The sequence below is a fragment of the Boleophthalmus pectinirostris genome, unplaced genomic scaffold (assembly GCF_026225935.1).
Source record: "Boleophthalmus pectinirostris isolate CB_2022bp ecotype Guang Dong unplaced genomic scaffold, ASM2622593v1 HiC_scaffold_21, whole genome shotgun sequence".
Classification (NCBI taxonomy): Eukaryota; Metazoa; Chordata; class Actinopteri; order Gobiiformes; family Gobiidae; genus Boleophthalmus; species Boleophthalmus pectinirostris.
This window is the reverse complement of record NW_026571175.1, coordinates 245,419-269,565: the sequence shown is the minus strand read 5'-3', so window position 1 is coordinate 269,565 and position 24,147 is coordinate 245,419. Positions and strand designations below refer to the sequence as shown.

At 40.3% G+C, this 24,147-nt stretch overlaps 1 protein-coding gene across 5 annotated transcripts in view; it reads left to right on the top strand.

The window, feature by feature from the left end:
- arhgef1a (Rho guanine nucleotide exchange factor (GEF) 1a) overlaps positions 1–23,634 on the top strand; it is a 33,417-nt gene extending 9,783 nt beyond the window's left edge. For all 5 annotated transcript variants that reach the window (XM_055157141.1, XM_055157140.1, XM_020933324.2 and 2 more), the window contains exons 8-22: positions 1–251; positions 6,393–6,518; positions 7,785–7,902; positions 9,793–9,866; positions 10,347–10,518; positions 10,634–10,710; positions 14,079–14,251; positions 14,676–14,743; positions 14,813–14,998; positions 15,701–15,766; positions 16,820–16,860; positions 17,397–17,447; positions 21,407–21,697; positions 21,831–21,936; positions 22,425–23,634. In XM_055157141.1, the coding sequence (XP_055013116.1) occupies positions 1–251; positions 6,393–6,518; positions 7,785–7,902; positions 9,793–9,866; positions 10,347–10,518; positions 10,634–10,710; positions 14,079–14,251; positions 14,676–14,743; positions 14,813–14,998; positions 15,701–15,766; positions 16,820–16,860; positions 17,397–17,447; positions 21,407–21,697; positions 21,831–21,936; positions 22,425–22,450 (1,826 nt within the window). In that variant the 3' untranslated portion in view covers positions 22,451–23,634. The remainder of the gene's footprint in view (positions 252–6,392; positions 6,519–7,784; positions 7,903–9,792; positions 9,867–10,346; positions 10,519–10,633; positions 10,711–14,078; positions 14,252–14,675; positions 14,744–14,812; positions 14,999–15,700; positions 15,767–16,819; positions 16,861–17,396; positions 17,448–21,406; positions 21,698–21,830; positions 21,937–22,424) is intronic.
- The last annotated feature ends 513 nt before the right edge of the window (positions 23,635–24,147 follow it).

The window sequence follows — 24,147 nt, the reverse complement described above, 5'->3', positions numbered from 1 at the left end:
AGCTGATTCAGACCGAGCTGCACCACATGCGCACTCTGAGGGTGTTGGAGCGAGTGTACCGCCAGGGTCTACAAGACGAGCTCCACCTAGACCCGAGCACCGTGGAGACCCTGTTCCCCCAGCTGGAGCAGCTGTGTCATATCCACGGACGCTTCCTCAGCCATCTCCTCCAGCGGCGCCTCGAGAGCCTGGAGCCCGGCTCGTCCAGGAACTTTGCCATCCACAGACTGGGGGACATTCTTCTTGACCAGGTCAGGCTTTAAAGAGGGAGTATTACACTTCTATGGGCTATACATTACTAAAGAGGGAGCATTATGCAAAATCTTTTTCTTCTTTTTTTTTGTTTTTTTAGCTTTCCACCATGTTATACGTCTCCTCATCAAAAAACATGCCTGAAGATGTTCTATATGGAATCCATGCATGTTTGAGTAATTTAGCAATCTCTCCTGGGCACTATTCAAACCGTCCTCACGGTTAGCTACAAGATTCTGTCCTAGGCTCAGCCCACAAGCCTACGTCACTCACGCTCCCACACCACAATTCTCCATAAATATACACAAACATGATACAAAACTGTACACAACAACTTGACAAACCTGATGTGATGTGCAAGAGTTTCATTAGTGAGATACACACTGACTGTGTTGTGATATTGCTCTGAAGGGGGAGTAATTTATTATGGAGAGCAAAAGGAGGGGACACTCAGAGCACCAAAAACATGTTAATATGTTGTTTTGGGTGATTATAGCAGTTTCAAAACGATAAATGGCAACATGGTGATCTAAATATGTGATGTGTCAGTGGAATATCCTCTCTAACACAAAACATTTATATTTGTTTCATATGTCACCATGTTACTGTTGCACTCTTAAATAATCCAGGCGAATGGTTCTGTTTTGCAACATTTATTTTATCCAAGCGGTTCAATACATTCGAGGCACGCAGGGCTACAACACCTGAGTGCAGGCCACACTCACAACACTGGATGGGTGTGTCTGACCTACTTTTATTGCTGGACCCCCAACTATCAGCACCACCCATCTCCTGTCTGCTCTCGATGCTACAGTGTGTTTTAATTACATTCAAATTTAATAAATTAGCAGTGCATATACTGTAATTGATAAATACTATATAAATTAACATTTCATCCAAAATATATAGATGGGCTACATTAACTTTTATTGTTTTGAAAATTCTGTGTGTGTCCCCTCTCTTTACTCCGTGCCCTAAGTTACTCCCCCTTCAGAACGCTATCACAACACAATTAGCGTGCATCCCGTTAATGAAACTACTGCACATTGCATCTGGTTTGTCAAATTGCAGTGCATTGTTTCATATCCTGCTTTTGAAAAATGGCTGTGGGGAGAATGGGTGACGTGTGGGCGGAGCCTCGTACAGGCTCATGCTGCTAAATAGGGTCCGAGAGAGATTGCTAAATTACTCAAACATATATGGATGACATATGAAACATTTTCAGGCATGAGGGAACAACTTTATAACATGGTGGGAAGCTGAAAAAATTGGATTTTGCAAAATACCCACTCTTTAAGAGCACTGCCTACAGTAAATAGTCACACAATAGCTGTTACACTTTTTCTAATCCAAGGAAAATATTCAATAGTTTCATTGTTGTACTCAGATCTTCTCATATCTGGGAGAGCAACTGTCCACCATCTTGAGCTGGTACACACAGTTAGAGGACGCCTGGGAACTGCTCCTTCTCTCTTTGAGTTACAGAGAGGGACATAAAAGCTCTAGATCTTGATTTTTCCGAATCTCAAATGATGACAAGTTCACGCAAACATGCAGGAGAGACTAAGCCTCCAACTCGGTACTCCAGACCATAACAGGCTAAATTGGTGATGGGTCCTTGGGCACTGCAGTGTGGTCTCCCACTGCTCCTGACGGTTTCCACCAGTGGCATTGAGAGATGGATCAAATGTACAGGACAGATTTTCCTATGAGGATAATTAAACCTACCTCAAAATTAAAATGACTGACTGTTAATTCCAATCCTTTTTTGAGTACATAAAGCAGATATTTTAAAAAACAACTAGTAGTAATGTAATGGGACAATTTCCCCTCCCCCAAACCCTCCTCCCATTATCCTCCCCCACTGTCTCCAGAAATAGTAATAATCATGATAATAATAATAATAATAATAATAATAATAATAATAATAATAATAATAATAATAATAAATTAATACAGATATAGTGATAGGTAAACAAAATCAATGAAGAAGTATAGGGAAAAAAGGGAAATAAAATATATATTTTTTTATATCTTATAATCGTATAATATACTGTAGAGCCCGACCGATATATATCGGTTGGCCGATATAGATATATATATATATATATATATATATATATATATATATATATATATATATATATATATATATATATATATATATATATATATATATATATATATATATGTTAATTTAATCCAATTTACAGATAAATGTCTAAATATGTGGCTCCGCATCAGTATTTATCTGCGGAGTCATTTGTCTGTGTGTGTGTCCGTACTGTCCCTGAACACACCACCAGAGTCACGGGCGTTTGTTTACAGCCGCAGACATAGATCCATGTGCAACACTGAGATTATATTCTTTTTACGGACAATCGGTTTGAGTCTGGATTAAAAGGACATTTATTAGTGCAGACTTGTGATGTGAGGAGGAGCCTGTGTGACCAGTGAGTGTTGGAAATATGTCGACTTTGAAGCTAGTTTTGGTTCATTCTCATTGTTTAGCGATTAGCTGCTGTAGCTCTCACACATAAACAGGCTGTTTTCTATTGGTCTATTGTAAAGTGACTATATTGGCCATATATTTGTTTCTCGACCTGCATTGATATGTAAATAAACTGTGAATAGACGTGTGAATTATGACATTTGTGCATATAATTAATTACCACGGCGCGCACGTATTTACGGCTAAAGGCTAATAGCGCTAGTTTCTTTACTAGCTAGTCGTGATGGGTCGGTCGCAAACAAAATGGCTCTTAGAGCCGGCTCTTTGAAGCGAACAACGGGAGCCGGCTCCTTATTGGGAGCCGTGTTTTCTCTTTCTCACTTTTTTTCTCTCCACGCCGCGTGCAGACTCGTGGTAGTTTGACAGTGGCAGTGGCTGAAAACGAAACTTTCAGAAATCTGCATGTGCATAGGAGAGAAAAAACTTGCATATTTGGCTGTAGTTCAGCATAAAATAAATAAACCAGGAATAATCTTGGGCTCAAGAGACGGAGAGAGATAGAGACCGAGTCCTGACACTCAGTGCTGGTTCAGTTTTGGTTTAGTCCTGTTTTACACATGGTTTAGATCTGTTTTAGTCTTGATTTAGTCCTTTTTCAGTCCTGGTTTAGACCTTCTGAAGAGCTGCTTGGGAGCCAAAAGAGCCAGCTGCTTTTAGTGAGCTGAGCCAAAAGAGCCATTTCTCTAAAAAGAACTGGAACACCCATCACTAGTGTCTAGAATGTGATGCAAAATGCCATTAGTCCGACCTAATGTCTGCAAATATGATGTAAAGAGGCAGAATAACAATAAATGTTGCCTAAATAAACCCAATTTAAAATCCACCAGAGCCAAACCTAAGTTTTTTAAACAATTCAAGATTTACAGTGAATTTTTACATCACTAAATATATCGGTGATTATATCGGGTATCGGCAGCAACAACTCCCATTTTATCGGTTTCATATTGGCCACAACAAAATCTATATCGGTCGGGCCCTAATATACTGTGTATATATATATATATATATATATATATATATATATATATATATATATATATATATATATATATATATTAGGGGTGTCAAATTATCGCGTTAATTGCAAGTCATATTTAGCGCGTTATGTTTTTTAATCGCGTTAATCTCATTTTTAATCTCTAACTTTACTGTTTCTGTATGCGAGTTGCTTTATTCCAAAAAAAATGTAAAATAAAATAAAATCTGTTTTTATGTGTTGTTGGGACAACAACACACACACACAAAAAAACACATTTATGCATTTTTTTATTTCAGTAATTCCACTCATTGCCGGAAACCCACACAAAATGCGCGCAGTAAGAGCGATGTAAACGTCTTGTTAACGTTGGCAGCGTCAGTCGCACAATGGACGAGGTCGAAGAGCCAGTATAACAGAGTCAGCAGTGCACAGGTAAAAACACATCCGTGTCTTGGAAATTATTCTCCCGACGTGAAATATAAAAGAAAATAACAAATATAAAATCGCCTACAACTTAAATGTCACTGGTGAAAACAACCTGCATAGGCTCATGATGTCTGCACTACTGTCCTATAGTGACCTGCCACATGAGGGGACACGCACACAAACACACACAAACAAAGACACACAAACAAACACACACAAACACACACCTTCATCATCATCATTAACCTGAGAACACGCGGACCACGTTTCCTTCCGTAGTTACTGCGCGGACACCGCTGTCCTCCCGTGCGCCGCATACGTATTCTCACGTACGCTGCGTAAACCGCGCTTCCTCCTTTGTGCTTCTAAACCAGAACTAACACCAAGACTAAAACCGGGACTAACCCAGTCCAGGACTAAACCAGGACTAAACCAGGTCTAAACCAGGACTAAACCAGAACTAAAACCAGAACTAAAACCAGGTCTAAACCAGGACTAAACCAGACCTAAAACCAGAAGTAAAACCAGGTCTAAACCAGGACTAAACCAGGACAAAACCAAAACTAACACCAGGACTAAAACCAAGACTAACCCATTCCAGGACTAAACTAGGACTAAAGTAGGACTAAAGCAGATCTAAACCAGGACTAAAACCAGTGATCTCATATATAAAGCATTTCTCTATCAATAATATTTTTAATATGGTTAAGGAAAGACTGGACTTTTTATTGTCTTTAAGTAGACAAAAGTTATTATGTTCAGATTTCCTCATCTTTGCTACTTTACAGCAAACAGTTTCTTATTCATGGAGACTTGGGCTCAATAGCCAATTTGAAGAGAACAAACAAGAACAACATTTGCAGGATGCGGCAGTATGTAGTTTTAAAAAGCATGACAATATCAAGTAATCCAAAGTATTCAAATTACATTACTCACTTTAAGTAATTAAAAGGATTAAGTTACAAACTACATTTTGGGATATGTAATCTGTAATCTGTAGGGGAATACATTTTAAAAGTCACTTTCCCAACACTGCAGATTAGTAATAGTAATAATAATGATGATACTGTGGAATGTAAGTGACTGCATCTGTTAAAGTTTGTTAAACAATAAATTACTTTATAAAGTCACTTTTTTTTTGTTCTATATCAGTCTTTTAAATACCTCAAATTGAAGGCTTTCTCAGCCATTTTTAGGTGAGATTAAAAAGATATTAATTAGATTAATTAATTACAGATCATAATTAATTTTTTATCGCATGACAGCACTAATATATATATATATATATATATATATATATATATATATATATATATATATATATATATATACACACACACACACACACACACACACACATAAATACATGCATGCATGCATATACACATGTACACTCACACATACATACACACAAATATATATATATACATACATACACACATATAGTACCTTATAATAAATGAGAGTGAAATTAATATATAGGACATATATGCACACACAGACATGCACAGAGCACATATACATATATATGTTGTGTACATATAACTACACACATACATTGACATGCATACCCTATACATGCACACAGCACGCATGTGCACCTCTATACATACACTTATACATTTCCTTTCTTGAGTTATCATCCGACATCCTGTTATAAGAGGTATTTTACACCAGAGTTTGTTGGTATAGTAGTTGTTTTGCGGGAATAATTCCAAGTAAGAAAAGTCCAGGGTTTGTGTTCCATGTAACATTCAACTGTTTGTTAATAAGTCTAATTACTTTGCCCCAAAGGAGGTTGTCTTTGTCACATTCATATAACATGTGCCATCATGCCAGTAGTTGGATTTGCACCATCAACATTCAACTTGTTCTATAGGAACACCTAGGTCTCTTTCCCAGGCAGGCCTAAGGCCACGGAGATTAGGAGCATTGGCATTCCTGATTATATTGTAAAAGACCTCCTTTAAAAAAAAAAGTTTTATATGTGTGTGATGTGATATGTGGTGCAGTAGGTTCATAGTGTCCATGTGTGCAGACTAGTCTATGTGCTCTTCTACTTGTTCTGATACAGCTCAACATCATTCTAAGGAAATGTTCATCTTTGTCCTGTCTTTTTCAGTATCAGTACCTGCAAATATATATATTAGCAAATTATTTTTGATAGTGTTGGCAATTCTACTTACAATACAAAACAATAACCACCATCTTCTCTTGTAACAGTTCTCGGGCCAGCCTGCAGAGGACATGAGGAAAACCTACGCTGAGTTCTGCACACGTCACTTAAAAGCTGTCAAAGTGTACAAGGAGACACTGAGTAAAGACAAGAGGGTCCAGGCCTTCATCCAGGTGAGGGGGAGGCAGAAAGAGGGGGATGAGAGCGAGGTAAAAGAGAAAAGAGAGAACTAGAGAGATGGGCAGAGGGACTAAGAGAGAGAGGGGTGAAAGAGGGGGATAGAGACTGAGAGAGAAAGAGAGGGTGAGAGGGACTGAGTGGGGGGAGGGACAGAGAGAGACAGAGAGAGAGGTGAGAGAGGGGGAAGAGGGACTGAGAGAGAGACAGGGGTGAGAGGGGAGCTGAGTGAAAAAGAGGGGGGGAGGGCCTGAGAGAGAGAGAGACAGAGAGAGGAAGAGGGCTGGGAGAGAGGAGGGGAGGGGGGACAGTTAAGTGAGAGGAAGAGAGGGTGAATGAGACAGAGTTTCACTTCCTCCTGACTAGCACACCACTTCCTCTTCCCTCTGGTCCCTTTGCTCCACATTCAGATCAGATGACCTCACAAGCACCGGCTGAACAAACACATCAGGCTTACTCTGCTAACTGTGTCACCGAGCAAGACACTTTACACGCTTTACTGCTCCCATCAGCTGCCCAAAAACATCAACAACTCTTAATATAATATATCATAAAATAAAGTCCATATGACAGGTTAGGGAACACCTTTCATTTAAAAAATTGTTAACACGTATATATGTGTGTGTGTGTGTGTATATATATATATATATATATATATTTCAACTTTATACATATATATTTCAACTCTTTGGGTGAAGGTTATAATTTTACTCACTGATTGGACAGCAAATCAGACATGTAGAGATAATTCAATAAGTGTCACCCACCAACCACAATCAACCAACCAACAAGGGCCAAAGTCTAAAATACGTAATAGTTATGATTAGATGAATAAAAATGAATGAAAAAAAAACCTCATTGTGTTCAATGTGTTGGTTAAATGTCGTCCTTGAGCATAAATTGTCTCTACATTTTGGATGGAATTTTGTCTATTAATGACATGGTAGAGAGATTCCATTCTAGACCTCACAACTACTTCCTGTTTTTTTACTTCTTTTTTATTTTATATTTACATTACATTACATTACTTTAAAAATAAATCAGAACTCAAAATTTGTGAAAATTAAACTGTACATTGAAAATTTAAATATGAATGGATAAATGTATAAATAAATCACTTATGTTACACATCACTAACAGACAGAACAGGCAACAGCCAAAAATCTGCAGGCCTGCTCTTCTGCCTCCTGACTGTTTTGCTGTGCTTTGGAGCCCCCTGTTGGTGCTAGTGCATAAGTGTATGTGCTGTGCTCTGCCCACAGCGCGTGAGCCGCAGCCCCGCCCTCCGCAGACATGGATACCAGGAGTGTATTCTGTTAGTGACCCAGAGAATCTGCAAATACCCTGTCCTGATCCAACACATCCTGGACAGCACCGTGGGTAAGCTAAGGCACCCACATGCATTCAGTCACAGCTTCACCTGGAAGCAAACATGAAGAAATGAATAATGCCTCCTACAATCTAAGGAGGCGTTATCCATCTCCATGGAAACAAGCAGGTGGCCACGTTAGAGGTCGCATCTGTGGAGAGGAAAGCCCACTCAAAATAAGAGTGCACGATCAGAATCTTTTTTATTCATCCCCAAGAGGAAATTCTTCAAGCGCTTTTAAAGGCATCTTTTATTTAGGAAATAAAACCCATAATTTCCTCTAAATACCATGACAGTCCATCTCCAATTATTAGAATATCATGAAAAAGTTCAACATTTTTCAGAAAGTCACATCCATACATTACATAGACTCATGACACATAGAGCGAAGCGTTCAAGCCTTTATTTCTATTTTTTTGTTTGTTTGTTTGTTTGTTTTTTTGTTTTTTTTATGAATATACGAATAATAAAAACCCAAAATTCAGTGTCTCAGAAAATGAGAATATTATGATAAAGTTCAATATTGGAAAGTCAGAGTGTCACACCTTAATTAGCTCAAACTTTAAATGGTCTCTGAGTGTGGGTCAGTGGGTTACACAGTCATGGGGAAGTCTTCTGAGTGGACAAATGTCCAGAAGACAGTTACTGTCCCTCCACAAGGAGAAAGCCACAAAAAGTCATTGCTAAAGAAGCTGGTTGTTCACAGAGTGCTGTATCCAAGAAGATTCACTTCTTCACTGGAAGGAAAAATGTGGTAAGAAAAGTTGCACCAGCCAAAGGGATGAGCGCAGCCTTCCCTCAAAATCCACTCAAGAATTTGGGGGAGTTTCATAAAGAGTGGGCTGAGTCTAGAGTCAGTGCATCAAGAGCCTCTCCACACAGATGAAGCCTCTGTGGGACAAGAGACATGTCAAAAGAGTCTGACCTGGACTGTGGAGAAAAACACCTGGACTGTTGCTCAATGGTCCAAAGTCTCTTTTCAGATGAAAGTACATTTTGCATATCTTTTGCAAATCAAACTCTCCTGACCGGAACCCCACAGAGAATCTCTGAGATGCTGTCAAGAGGAAGATGAGAGACAGCAGAGCCAGCAATCAAAGCAACCTGCGCTTCCATTCCACCTGAGCAGTGCCACAGGAGGATTTCCTTCATGCCACAGCGCACTGATGCAGTCATTCATGCCAAAGGCCCAACCAAGTACTGAGTGCATAGACATACTTTTCAAAAGCCTGATATTTCTGTATAAATTTATATTTTTAAAATGTATTCACTAGCTAGGACCACGCCAACAACGACATAATGCAAAGAAGTTTATTGACAATGTACGAAGCGAGGCAGAGATGGCTGGTTGAGACTATGGGTGGGGGCTCCGTCTCAATCTGCAATTGGCCCAGCCGGAACGGGACCATCCTTGTAGGGGTCTTATGACTGAAAGACAAAATAGGGGATAGGAGGGTGGGGTCGAGTTAGCCGAGACAAACTGGGATGATGGGAAAGGCAGCTACATATAGGCTTCTGGGAATTTCGAGGCGTGGTGGAGGTGAGTTGTGGTTCGCTGGTGAGAGGAGAGGGCAGCTGAGGCGTGGTCCTGCTCCTGAATTTCAGTTAATCTTATTAACTACATTTATCTATTTATTAATTTAATTAATGTATTTGTATAATTGTAATTTTCTGAGACACTAAATATTTGGGTTTTCATCATCTGTAAGCCATGATCAACAAAATTTCAAGAAATAAAGGCTTGAAAGCTTCACTCATTTGTCATGAGTCTATGTAATATATGGATTTCACTTTATGAAATTTTTTCATGATATTCTAAATGTAGATAGTAGTTGTTTGTAACAAGCTAAAAACAAGGTCAATGTGTGTGTGCGTGTGTGTGTGTGTATGTGTGTATCCAGATGAAGAAGAGGCATCCTCTCTCTCCCAGGCTCTGCTGAAGGCCAGAGAACTTCTGACTGCCATCGAACAGCAGGTCAGAACCAGAACCACATACATTTGACTTGTGGTTCTTAACATTTTTCTCTGAGCAACCCCTGTTTAACCCCTGGATAAATTAGCAACCCTAATATCCTTCTCCTACCTGAGATGCAACTGCCTTATAGGGACAAATATCATTTTGTAATACTCTGCACGCCACCCTGCGCGCCGCCCTGCACGCATGGTGGCATTCTAACAGGTGGTGTCATTAGTCAGTCGCTGCAGGTGAAAAGGAAGACAACATACACCTTTAGAAATTACAATGTTCCATAAAAAATGAATTATGTGAATAAATAATAAAAATTTGAATAAATAATAAAAATCATATAATAATATAATAATAAATACCTTAATCTGTTGATAGGAAACTAAAATATACAAATTCTAATTAAATGTGAATATATTTTCCAGAAGAGAGATTCAGGCAGAAGGAGAGCTCGTACTTAACTTGTATTGGACTTATGTGTATCTAAAGATGGACGAGCTACAGAAGAGCCAGAGGGTGGAGGAGATTCATGCCACTCTGGACCCGAAGGTGGTGGCCCGAGTCAGGGATGGGCGAGTGTTCAGGCCTGAGGAGTTGCTGCGCCGAAGCCTGCTGCACGAGGGCACTCTGTTCTGGAAGAGCCCTGGGTCACGCCTTAAAGGTCAGGAGCAGTCTGTAAGCCTAAATGTCCATTCTGCTCTTCTGTAGGCCTACTGTCTGTAGACCACCTATCCAACCCGCTCTTCTGTCCTGCTCACTGCTGCTGTGTTCTCCAGAGGTGCAGGTGCTCCTCATGACCGACATCCTGGTGTTTCTACAGGAGAAGGACCAGAAGTACATCTTCACCAGTCTGGTACTGACATACATATTTACTGTTTATTTGACCAGGAGGCAGGTTCTCCCTAAATGTGAAATTCTGTACAGGACTTTACAGTTCTTTTAATGGGGATGTCTCTCACACAGTGGTCTAGAGCAGTTGTGCATAGTAACACATAAATGAACAAGATGTCACTTTTTGGTGGGAGGTCCACAATCTGCTTGTCTCCCCGGAAATGTCATTGCTCAACCTGGAATATTCCAAATGATCAGTTTAAGCACACTGAGCAGTAAAATACAGTAATAACAGAAAAGCTCAAAGAAAAGTCTCAGTGCAGTGCAACAGGTCGGGTCATCAGATCCAGTATCAAGGCATTTTGAAGGGAGTGATATCCCTCAGGACAAAAGTGTGTCCTGCAGTATCACAGCAGCCTCCAGGGGGAGCCAGATGAATTTTGGAGACATAACAGGAAAAAATCTTCTCCGTGTCTCTCTCTCTTTGCTCTGTTGTTTTGCTCAGTGATGAGACAGGACATTCCCTCTGGAATATCTTTAGCCATTTTGGGCCATTTTAGAGCATTTTGAAGCTTCCAATTTGACCTATAAATAATTGTTAATATCACCAAAACTAAAGCAGCACAAACAAAACTTTTTGCAGACAAAACAACATGAACAATTGATATAGTTTTTGTTAGGTTTCCATTTGAGGTCACACTAGCAGCTCTAGCAGGACGTACTGTATGTGTCACTGGCTTTGTGTTTCTCACTTGTACATCCTGCTGCTAAACATTTTTTGTAAAAGAACCACAAAGAGATATTTAGATCTTGTTCATCCATAACTTTAATTTATAGTTTTATAAGTTTTTAGTTTATAGTGAGAAAAAAGAGAGAAGGAGTCTTCCTCCTCTGTCTGTGTCCCTCAGCATCGTGAGCGTATAGTGCAGCAGCAGTGAGGGAGGGGAAAGAAGCTGGAACGACACAAAACAAAGGAGCAGGTCCAGTTTTAGTCGAATTATTTAAATAATAAAAATGACGTGTAATAGACATGTATATTCAGTATTGTAATTAGTGCTGTCATGCGATAAAAAAAAATTTAGAGATTAATTAATTATGATCTGTAATTAATTAATCTAATTAATCTCATTTTAATCTCACCTAAAAATTGCTGAGAAAAGCCTTCAATTTGAGGTATTTTCATTTAAATTCATTATTACATTATTGTGGCAGATCAAAAGACTGATATAAATTAAAAAAAGTGACTTTATAAAGTCATTTATTGTTTAACAAATCTCTCCAATTTGGCTGTTGAGCCCAAGTCTCCATGAATAAGAAACTGTTTGTTGTAAAGTAGCAAAGACGAGGAAATCTGAACATAATAACTTTTGTCTACTTAAAGACAATAAAAAGTCCAGTCTTTCCTTAACCATATTAAAAATATTATTGATAGAGAAATATATATGAGATCACTGGTTTTAGTCCTGGTTTAGAACTGGTTTAGACCTACTTTAGTCCTAGTTTAGTCCTGGAATGGATTAATCCTGGTTTTAGTCCTGGTGTTAGTTCTGGTTTAGTCCTGGTTTAGACCTGGTTTAGTCCTGGTGTTAGTCCTGGTGTTAGTCCTGGTTTAGTCCTGGTTTAGACCTGGTTTAGACCTGGTTTAGACCTGGTTTAGACCTGGTTTAGTCCTGGTTTAGTCCTGGTTTAGTCCTGGTTTAGACCTGGTTTTAGTTCTGGTTTTAGTTCTGGTTTAGTCCTGGTTTAGACCTGGTTTAGTCCTGGTTTTAGTCTTGGTGTTAGTTCTGGTTTAGAGGCACACAGGAGGAAACGCGGTTTACGCCGCGTACGCGAGAAAACACGATCCACACGAGGCTCACGGGAGGACAGCGATGTCCGCGCAGTGTCTACGGAAGGAAACGTGGTCCGCGCGTTCTCAGGTTAATGACGATGATGAAGGTGTGTGTTTGTTTGTGTGTGTTTGTGTTTGTGTGTGTTTGTGTGTGTGTCCCCTCATGTGGCAGGTCACTATAGGACAGTAGTGCAGACATCATGAGTCTATGCAGGTTGTTTTCAGGCGATATTATATTTGTTATTTTCTTTTATATTTCACGTCGGGAGAATAATTTCCAAGACACGAATGTGTTTTTACCTGTGCACTGCTGCCTCTGTTCTACTGGCTCTTCGACCTCGTCCATTGTGTGACTGACGCCGCCAATGTGAACATGACGTTTACATCGCTGTTACTGCGCGCGTTTTGTGTGGCTTTCCGGCAATGAGTGGAATTACCGAAATAAAAAAATGTATAAGTGTTTTTTGTGTGTGTGTGTGTTGTTGTCCCAACAACACATACAAACAGGTTTTATAATAAAGAAACTCACATACAGAAACAGTAAAGTTAGAGATTAAAAATGAGATTAACGCGATTAAAAAACATAACGCGCTAAATATGACTGTAATTAATTAATCGCAATTAACGCGATAATTTGACACCCCTAATTGTAATAATTTGTAGTGATGCATGAAGGGATTTCTGTTGAATGAATTTGGGTTATTAAAAGCAGATGACTTAATTTGGTCATTTTTATACCTAAGTCTGATTATTGCAAATTATTTCAAAATCTCGTCTTGTCTCGATCTCGTAAACCCTATCTGGCATCTCGTCTAGTGTAAATTCTGTTTCGTCCCACCCCTGGTAATGAACAATGTATGAATACATACACAAATCTAGCAATTTATGAGTTAATGAATTATACTTAAATAGTTCATCCTTGTTTGTACTTGGTACTTTCCCAAGTATGACCTGAAGAAATGCTTTACAAAGATGTATGCTAATGATACTAAAGGTAGAAGTATATTATTATTACTTGATTGGTCCTATAGTTTATGACTGACCTGATGTTTTGTATTTGTAGATATTTGATAGGTATACCGTGGTACTTGTAGGTATTTAAAGGGGAGATACTATGTTTTTAGCTTTCTACCAAGTTGTTTCTTCATCAAAAATAAGAGGTTGTATATGTCATCTATGCATATTTGAGCATTTTAGAGATCTCTCCTGGATGCTATTCAAACCATCCTTACAGTTAGCTGTAAGATTCTGTACAAGGCCCCGCCCACAATCGTCAATCATACTCCCACACGACAGTTCTCCATAAATTTATGCATATATAAAAAAAACACGATACAACAAACACAGCAACTTACAGTAGTTTCATTAGTGGGATGTACTCAGATTGTGTTGTCATAGTGCTCTGAAGGGGGGAGTGACTTAGTGCAAGGAGGAACCATCAAATCCGAAAATGAAAATTAGAAAACATATAACTACATTGTTTGTACAGTGTTTGCAGTATTTCTCACTCACTGTGTCTGTGGTCGAAATAATAGAACCTGTCTTTGTGTCTCACCCAGGACAAGCCCCCGGTTCTGTCCCTGCAGAACCTCATCGTGAGACCCATCGCCAACCAGGAGAGGGGGCTGTTCTGCATCAGCGACGCCTCTCCTCCTGAGATGTACGAGCTGCACGCTGCTTCTAAAGAGGAACGAACTCTGTGGAGTCAACACATCCAGCAGGCAGCGCGCAAGTATGCTCCTGTCTGATCCTGTCTGTCTCTGTGCTCCTGTCTGATCCTGTCTGTCTCTGTGCTCCGGTCTGATCCTGTCTGTCTCTGTGCTCCTGTCTGATCCTGTCTGTCTCTGTGCTCCTGTCTGATCCTGTCTGTCTCTGTGCTCCTGTCTGATCCTGTCTGTCTCTGTGCTCCTGTCTGATCCTGTCTGTCTCTGTGCTTCTGTCTGATCCTGTCTGTCTCTGTGCTCCTGTCTCTGTTCTCCTGTCTCTGTGCTTCAGTCTGTCTCTGTGCTCCTGTCTCTGTGCTCCTGTCTGTCTCTGTGCTCCCGTCTGTCTCTGTGCTCCTCTCTGTCTCTGTGCTCCCGTCTGTCTCTGTGCTCCTGTCTCTGTGCTCCAGTTTATGGGCTGTCAGATGCACTGTCTTTTTGTGTTTGACTCAGGTGTCCATCCAGAGAGGAGTTTCCGCTGATAGAGTCAGAACATAAGGCCCGCATCAGGAGACTCAAAGGTCAGTGAACCTGTCTTAGGAGGAACTCAGCTTCACTCACATCTTCATGTCCAAACTCTTGGTCCACAGCTGATCTGCAGCACAAGGACAGTGAAGTGCTGGATCTGCTCCACCAGAGGGTGGCGCTGTTCTCTGAGCTATCAGAGCTGAGTAGTGGTCAGAGTCTGCACCCTGCCAACACACGCTCTCTATTCCGGGCAGACACACTGCAGGCACCGCGGGCTGAGCGACTGCTGCTGGAGGCAACCAAAGAAGGTACATGACCAAAGGGGGTACACAACCAAAGAAGGTACACAACCAAAGAAGGTACATGACCAAAGGGGGTACACAACCAAAGAAGGTACACAACCAAAGAAGGTACACAACCACAGAAGGTACACAACCAAAGAAGGTACACAACCAAAGAGAGTACACAACCAAAGAAGGTACATAACCAAAGAAGATACAACAAGCAGGAGCTAAACAGCACACAAAAGACTCTTTTGCCATTGGTTAAAAAAAAGTTTCAGTATAATGTCTGTGTATATAATTAGAATACTGCAGTGTTTCTCTGGTGAGCTACTGTCTCACAGTCAGTCTGACTCACTGTGTCAGACTTCTAAAAAGAGGGTAGATCTATTAAAGGGATAAATACATGTACACTGAGGAAGAGTAGTTCCAGTTTCATGCCACCAGAGGGAGAGGGAGAAACCTGACACGGGGGTACTATGTTCAGAAACCCTAATGTCGCTCTGTGTCTACACACAACCATAGTCCAAGCTGTGAAATGTGTGGGTCAGACATCTGAGAGATGAGTCTATCTTACTGCAAATATGTCTTTTACTTGGATGTGGACATGCTTATTTATGCCTTATACATTGATGTTAATGTACCTGGTACAAAGCGTTAGATTTAGATTTAGACAAACTTTATTGATCCACAAGTGTTGATTGCAAGTGTTGCTGATTTTTCCCACAGTGGACACTCTGAGTGAGCTGCTCCTGGGCTCGTCTGGCAGTTCTACATCAGAACAGGGCCCCATGTGTGAGTACCCTGGCTCTATGTCCATCACTGAAACCTCAAGAGTCACTCGCAGTTTAGGCTATTGACACTATGACCTAAACGTTATGTTGTCACCAGCTTAGAATTTACAAAGCATTATACAGTATACATGTGGGATTTTTTCCATCAAGCGAGCTATAGTCAAAGTTTTATTTTGGCAATCCTCATTTGTCAAATCATCAGTTCCATTCCATCAAAGTGCCTAACCGGAGTTAGGCCATAGTTGAGTTGCCATAGTCACAAGCAACTGGGCACAAACTTGGTCAGGACTAGGCTAACTGTCAAGATTATTATAGATTTGTGTCCAAGAACATCTAAAGAATCAGCCTGATATAGTTTAAACACACACATGTGTTTTGGACACCTGTCGCTGTGTGATACAGTTTAAAAAGTCACTTTTATAGTCATGTTTCGCTTGAAACTTTTACCAGATACTTGTATGCTCCTACATGTGTGTCTCTGGGCACTCCACTCATCAAATAGATACAAATAATATAAAAGCCATTGTTGGCCATTATTTCATTAACATTATCTATTATAATAACATAATTATATTTTGTATGGCTCGTCACCTGCTTGTCTTCATGGAAATGCTATTCGTTTTCTCTATATAGCATCATTTGTCCACTTGGCCAAAGTTTTTTGTTTTGTTTTTTTTTCATTTTTGGTTTTTCAACCACCTGCAACTGAATACATTCAAAAGGGAAATAAAATTAAAGCAGGTTTATATATCAACAAATATTTTTTTAAGCCACAATATGCAGCTTTTTTAGCATTTTCTCATTTAGTTTTTCATGTATTTATTATACTGAAAAACATGTGTCCTCACTGTGAGCGGCCTTGCACCCTGCCAGTAGTATGGTATAAAAATGATCTGTCTCCATGGACAATGTCCCAAATATGGTTTTAACATTGTATATCCATGGAATCATGCTCGTGACGTGTCACATCCAGAAAGTGACATACCTTTTAGCTATACTAAAAATGTCTACACCATATCCAGTGATACTGATCCTTTGTGTTCCTGTTCCTTAGGTCATGGGGAAGTGTCTCTGAACGGGGCACATGTGCACAAGGTGAGCTGCGTAATGAGGCTGATATCTGATTATAATGTATTTGGTAGGGAGAGTTCATGTTATGAATATACATGATGCAAATGCTGTTAACATTCCAAATTGTAGCTGTTGATGAAAAAGACTCTTTCTGTAGACACTTATGATTGTTGAAGCAACGACAAAGAATTTATTTTTTGCAAGAAATAGGTCGATCAGAACAACCAGCAGTATGTGATCCAAACATCAGACCGCAAATTATTCAAAGCACCATGTTTATAAACTCTGATATGACCAGAGGACACACATTTCAAAGTGAAAAGGTGACAACTCCTACTGAGGTGTGTCCAGACGTGTTCCTGGTGGCATTCATGAGCTGGTTCACCTTGGGATGTTCCAAATGGAGTTAAAATGTGTGGCAAGGTGGACGAAATGTCTTGCAGTATGTAACTTTTAAGAAAATTCTATTCTTTATGGGGAAAACACTGTATGATCCTGTTCTGAGTGAGATACCTGTGAGTGAAACCAATAGCTTTACCATGTTGTCCATGTGTTAACAGGAGATCTGCCAGAGACTGCTGAGCCTTAGCACAGGCCTCCACGCACTGCAGGTAAGTAAATAAGTAAATCTTTATTTATATAGCACCTTTCACAGATAAAAAAATAAATCACAAAGTGCTTTACAGAGCAAAAAACAACATAAAAACAACATAAACAAGAATAGAGGAATTACAGACACAGTCGACTAAAAGCCTGTCTAAAGAGCAGTGTCTTGAGCTGCTTTTTAAGAGTCTATAGAGTTGGCCTCACATAGAGCCAGGGCAGGGCATTCAATAATTTGGGAGCCACAGCCTGAAAGCAAACGTCACCTCGAGTTTTAAATTGGGTCTTTGGGACCATCAGGAGGCCCTGACCAGAGGACTGGAGGGTGCGATCTGAGAAGTAGGAGCAGTAAGTCCCTGATGTACTGGGGTTTGTCCATTTAAAGCTCTGGAAGTTAAAACCAATATTTTAAAATCAACACAGAACTTAACAGGAAGCCAGTGCAGTGAAGATAAAACTGGTGTAATGTGTCTTCGTCTGTTTGCTCCTGTTAAAAACCTTGCAGCCGTGTTTTGTACAAGTTGCAGCTGCTTAAATGTAGAAGCATTAAAACAAGTAAAAAGAGAATTAAAATAATCTAAATGAGATGAAATAAAAGAGTCAACAATCATTTCAAGATCAGCATTTGATAAAATTGGTCTGAGTTTAGTTATGTTCCGAAGCTGATGAAAACAGCTTTTAACCTCTTGGCTGCAGTGCTGCTCCAAAGACATAGATTTGTCCAACAGCACTCACAGATTTCTAACACTGGATTGGGCTGAGGGGCTCAGTGAGCCGAGATGATCTTTAATTTGAGGATTTTCTTCATCTGGTACCAGAATAAGAGTTTCTGTTTTTTCATCATTACGTTGCAAGAAGTTTTCAGAAAGCCAATTTTTGATACAAAAGAGGAGGGTCCATTTCTGTTTCTTTAAAAAGAACAATACAACTGTATGTCATCAGTGTACAAATGATAAGAAACATTCTTGAAACATTTCACAATTTGACCAACTGGAAAAATGTACATTAAGAAAAGAAGTGGCCCCAGAATTGACCCTTGCGGGACCCCACAGGTCAAGGGTTACACTTCAGACATGACATTATGATGGAAACCCAAAAGGGTTTATCACTCAGATAAGACAAAAAACAATCTAGGACTGTCCCACTAATTCCAAAAACTTTGTGTAAATGATGCAATAACATTTTGTGCTCTACAGTATCAAAAGCTGATGTGAGGTCTAATAAAACCAATACTGTATAGTGGCCAGAGTCCACCACCATCAGAATATCATTAGAGACTTTCAGAAGTGCAGTGACTGTGGAATGCCTAATGCGGAAGCCTGACTGGAAATTGTCAAATAAGTTATTGCCGTGCAAAAAGTCAGTTAACCGTTTGGAAACCACTTTTTCAATTATTTTAGATAAAAGAAGCAATTTTGATATTGGCCTATAATTTTTGGGCACAGACTGATCCAAATCTGGCTTCTTTAAAATTGGACTAAACACAGCTTGTTTGAAGGAGCTGGAACCGAGCCTGTTTCAAGAGACATGTGGACCAAAAAGATCAAATGCTTTTACAAAAAGTGAATGTGGCACCTCATCTAGCGGGCATGAGGATGGTTTCACACTCTTCATTATACCAATGACATCCTCAAGGCTAACAGGGTAAAAGGAAGACCAATGACCACCATGGAAGGTAAAGTCCCCAGTCACAAATGTTATGCTCTGATAGTGTCCACCTTTGATTGTGATAAATTCTTAGAGTTCTTTCTTTGTATAAACAGGGATTTGTGGTGTTGAAGGTGAAACAATTTTCTCAATGGTATTAAACAGGACTGGATTTTTGGATTTTTCTTGTTCGCTGACACAAGGTTGGAAACATAAGCTGATCTGTCTGATCTTTCCACAGTATCTTGGGAAATAAAATGCCTTTTTGTCACTTTCTTTGAACTGAGACATTCTAAGTTATAAGATAAAACTAAACAGAATGCAACTATGGTCTGATACCTGGATGTCCTTAATTTTCAACTGGTCAATGATAAGATGGAAAATTCAAGATCCAGAGTAGGGATGGGCATGATTAGTCGATAATTGATCATTAAGAATTTCATCGATTACGTTCATTTTAATCGACAAACCGAATGTAGGGTGCTGTGCGTAGCGTGACCAAACAGGGGTCAGTACATGTAGCTCTTTGCACTCAGAAGGAGCGAGCAGCCTGCAACGTACTGAAGGGCAACGATGACTTGTACAAGAAATTTCCTTTGCGTTCGGGACAAGTGTGAGTCCATGTGCACAGTGCACAAAGCAGCACATATGTTTCGGTGTCCAGTGGGAAAAAGCTTTGCCAGGTGAGAGTCGCCCAATATCGATGACGAGTCCCCACCTCCCACCACCGTACGGTGTCCTGGTTTTGACAAACGCAAATATGGTCACACTAACCTGTATTCCACTGAATCATGTCTTTTAATCCAACAGAAATTGACCACATCAGCGACACAAGAGCTGCAGTTTTATCTTCGCTTAGTTTATGCAAATTAGCAATGCGGTTTTAAGTTTCGTTTCTGTGAGAGTTGCACAAAACTGAATTAAACACATTATAATGTCAAACAGATTATTGTGGCTCTAGAGTCGTTACGGTTTATATGTCGTAAAGTTGAATTTATTTATGCAGATTAGTAGTGCAGATAGTAATAATAATGATGATCATTTTAATATAAAAACGTTAATGATTAATCGATAATCGATCGTGAATTCTTCTGATTCGATTAAGAAAATTTCATCGAATGCCCATCCCTAATCCAGAGTATGACCATGTGTTGGACCAGACACATGCTGTTTTAGACCAAATGAATCTGTCAGTGTTTCCAGCTCACCGGCTGAATTACATGAAGGATCATCTACGTGGAGGTTAAAATCACCAAGTATCAAATCTCTCTCAAGCTTAATAACTGAAGATAAAAAGTCTGAGAAATCATCCAGGAATGCACGTGCTGGACCAGGCGGTCGATAGATTAAGAAACAATAAAATGAAACAATGTTCCCAGCTTTAGTCATCTGCAGCTCAAAGGAGTTGAACGCGACCGGTTTCATTTGTCGTGTCCAGAAGTCATCCCGGTAAACGAGCGCGAGACCACCGCTATGATGACGTGGAGCATTCTAGAGTTTGAAGGAATAACTGTCTACCTGGCCAAGAAACAGAAAAGTTTTCCATGCGCACCTTGATGCGGAGTAACATGTGTTTGTCATATTGAATAGCAGCCACGACATTTGTTGACAGGGCTGACCATGCAAAATATAGCACAAGGAAAATCACAAATATACGACAAAAAGTAGAGGCAGCAGAAGCACAGCCGACCACAGGCGCCATCTTGCAAAGTAAGTTTCTTTCACCACTACATGAAGAGGGACACGCAGTTGCCAGGCCCAGACAGCTGCTCTAACGTTAGCTTTATACCATCCAAAGTTCAGTCATTTGGGGTTATATCAGTTTCACTAGTTGTGACAATGATAACCTTGTTTGAGGAAAGAGTGAAGACTTCAGAAGACTTCAGAAGCTATCCATGTTATAACATAAAAAGCATTCCTGGTAATTTGCTTTATATATTCATTTATTTGGTTCAGTTAACAGGGACTGTGAACATTATTCAACATTTCTGTAAATGTACCAAAATTAGCCAGAGAGGCTTTTTTCATCTGTAGTCCCTGGACAGATGGTAAGAATAGGAGTTACAAAACAGCACAATTATATTATTATTATAAAATAGATCCATTAAAATGTAGTGAGAATACAAAAAGACTTTGTAAAGACAATAGAGAGAAATCAAACACAAACAAGAGAGCAGAGCCAAGAGGCTCAAGTAAGGAAGGACAGCAACTAATGATCACAGACTGTAGAGGCTGGACTCTGAGGCAGCTCTGACTTAATGTGCTTTTCTTCTGACTGAATCGAACTCTGAAGCCTGTGATCCTTCACATGTGTGCGCAGGGGGCTGTGATCAAACAGGACTCCATCCTGGAGCTGCTGTTACAGCCGGAGGAGGAGTGGCGCCTGAGGAGGGACGGGGACAGTCCATCGTCAGGGGCTGAGGTGGGGGCCATAGGAGAGCTGGCCCTGCTCCAGAGGCAGCACAGTCTGCTCCAGGACGAGTTGCTGAGGCTGCGAGACGCCGAGCGCAGGTTCAAACAGAGCGAGAGGGAGCGGGCACGCCTGGAACAACACATGCGCCACCTCATCAGTGTGTCAGCGGGCACACAGGGGGCAGCAGCACCCAGAAATGTAATTAGCATCATGTTATTGAATATTGAGTCTAATTTGTAGTACCAAAACTGCATTTTAAATGTTATTATCGTGACTACATTAGAGCTATGGAGGGTGTATACTCCTGAGTCTCGTGTGTAATCTTTTGCAGAAGGTGTGCACGGTGCGCTGGCAGAGTCAGGAGCTGCAGTACGCCAGTGATGAAGAGGTAGTCACAGATGAGGAGGAGGATGAGAGGCCAGTGGACAGGTTCAAAGGTGAGAGAAGAACAAGGTAAACGTCATCATAACAAAGAGCTGTGGACCTGTCGTCACCTCCAGTGGATCGCTGCAGATTACATTAGTGATCAGGGGACTTTATTTTCATTTGTACCAAAATAACTGCATGATGCTGCTGAATCCTACTTTTCTCACCATTATGAAAGTTAAATTGGAGAATGCAATAAGTACAGAGCAATGAAGGTTTCACTGGGATTGATCTGCAATATGGTGTTTTGAAAATAAGGGATTTAAGATTGCTCAAACATGCTCGAATCACTCCAAATAAACCTTCAAAGGGTAAATGGGGAAAACGATACCACGGTTAAACCATGGTTAAAGTCCATTTTGCATAACAGGTCTGCTTTAAAGTGAAACTTAACAGAGCTCTTAGTATGTCTGAAAATATAATTTCAGACAAAGACAAATTTGGATGGAGTGAGTGAGAGCTGAGCAGTCTCTAAGCTTCTGTTGTTCTGTTGTTCCAGATGTGCAGGCAGCCTCACAGGTCTGACCTCCTGCACACCCCACTGGATGTTCTCTCAGGATCATCACACTACCAGGTCCTCCCCCATAGACTCTACAGTGTATGCCTACTACCATCACCCTGATCCTCTGTGATGAAGCTCTATGTCCAGACTCACCTGTGTGTCAGGAGGCCCCATACCAAACTACTGATGTTTTGGTACTGAAATGATTTTGAACAATACTGATTCTAATGCTAAAGTATTAGCTGATGATCAAACTGTAATCAGTTTTAAAATACATCATTTATATTTCAGCTTAGTATTCAGTTGCTCATATGCTCAGTGCTCAATGGACAATTCAATGCATGTTTATACAAAACTCTTTGGAATCAGTATTGAATCAATATCACAGTACTTGCCCAAGTGTTACTTGGCATCAGAACAAATCACAAATCAGGGTTATCAGCCATCACTAGTCATTGTCTGTCCGACCAGTGGGACCAGTCTGTACCTTCTGTCATTCTGCTGTTTGAGCCATCTGCACTGCTCTCCAGCAGCACATCGCTCAGTCTCCTCTCTGCATCCTCCTTTTCCATCATACTCTCCCTTCATCACATCAGACAAAGCCTGGCCTGTCAGGGTCTAAATGCCAAAGTAAAAGAACAAGTCACACACATATTTGTGTGTTTCCTGCTGAACTGTGGGGGTTAGTGGTACAGGGATGGGTTCTTTATGGGCCTGGCGATGACAATCAGGTTCAACAGCTGTCACTGCACAAGTGTTTAACCACTCATTTAGTGATAGAATAGAAGTATTCTTTCACTGCTTTATTCATTATTTCTGTATACTGAGAATGTAACTGAAGGTTTTCAGTTTGACTCCTGCTGCCTGCATTGCTTACTGTTGGTGTATCTCTGGGCAAGGCACTGCAGTCTCCATGCCTGTGGGTTAATGTGGCCAGTCTTCCCTGGTGGCTGTGGTTCAGAGGTAGCTAAAGACCGAGTGAAACTGAGGGAGAGTGAAATATGGACTCACGTCAAGTGCTTTGAGAACCTAGGAAGTGCAATATAAACCTGAGCCATTATGACATGTGTGAATGTGTTTTTTTATTTAAAGGCCTATTATTTAAGATTGATGTGATAAATCTTATACAAGTGGCAATAATAAATAATCCAGACTTTGTGGTGTAAGCATGCTGCATAAACGTGGAATAAAGATCACCTTAGATGAATGGTGTGTTCCAGTGTCCTGTGCCTCCCTGTGGCTAACAGAGGTGCTCCTGTTTGTCTCCTGTATGGGCCTTTCTTGTCCATCACCTGCTTGTTTCTATGAATATGTCATTGCTCTGCCTGGAATGTTCCACAGTGTGACTTTAAACAGCTCTACCTTACATTTACATGTCTTTGAGTGTCCAGAAAAGTGCTATATGAAAATGATGCATTATTATTATTTATTAAATTACAGGTGGTTTTATAGCTCAAAAATACCTAGAAAAACAGGCATTCTGACTGTGAGCAGGGTCGCCTCTCTACAGATCTGACCTGTAACTTGCTCTGGTTTAGTCTCCATGAACTACCCTAACTGTGAAACATTCCAGACAAAGCAATAACAACATCTAGATGGAGAAATGCATTTGGCAAACCCTCCCCCAGAAAATGTACACAATGCACCTTTAAACACAAGTACTGGCCCCGCCCAGTTATCTTTCCTTTCATCATTTTTGTTCCCATTGACTCTCCTCTCT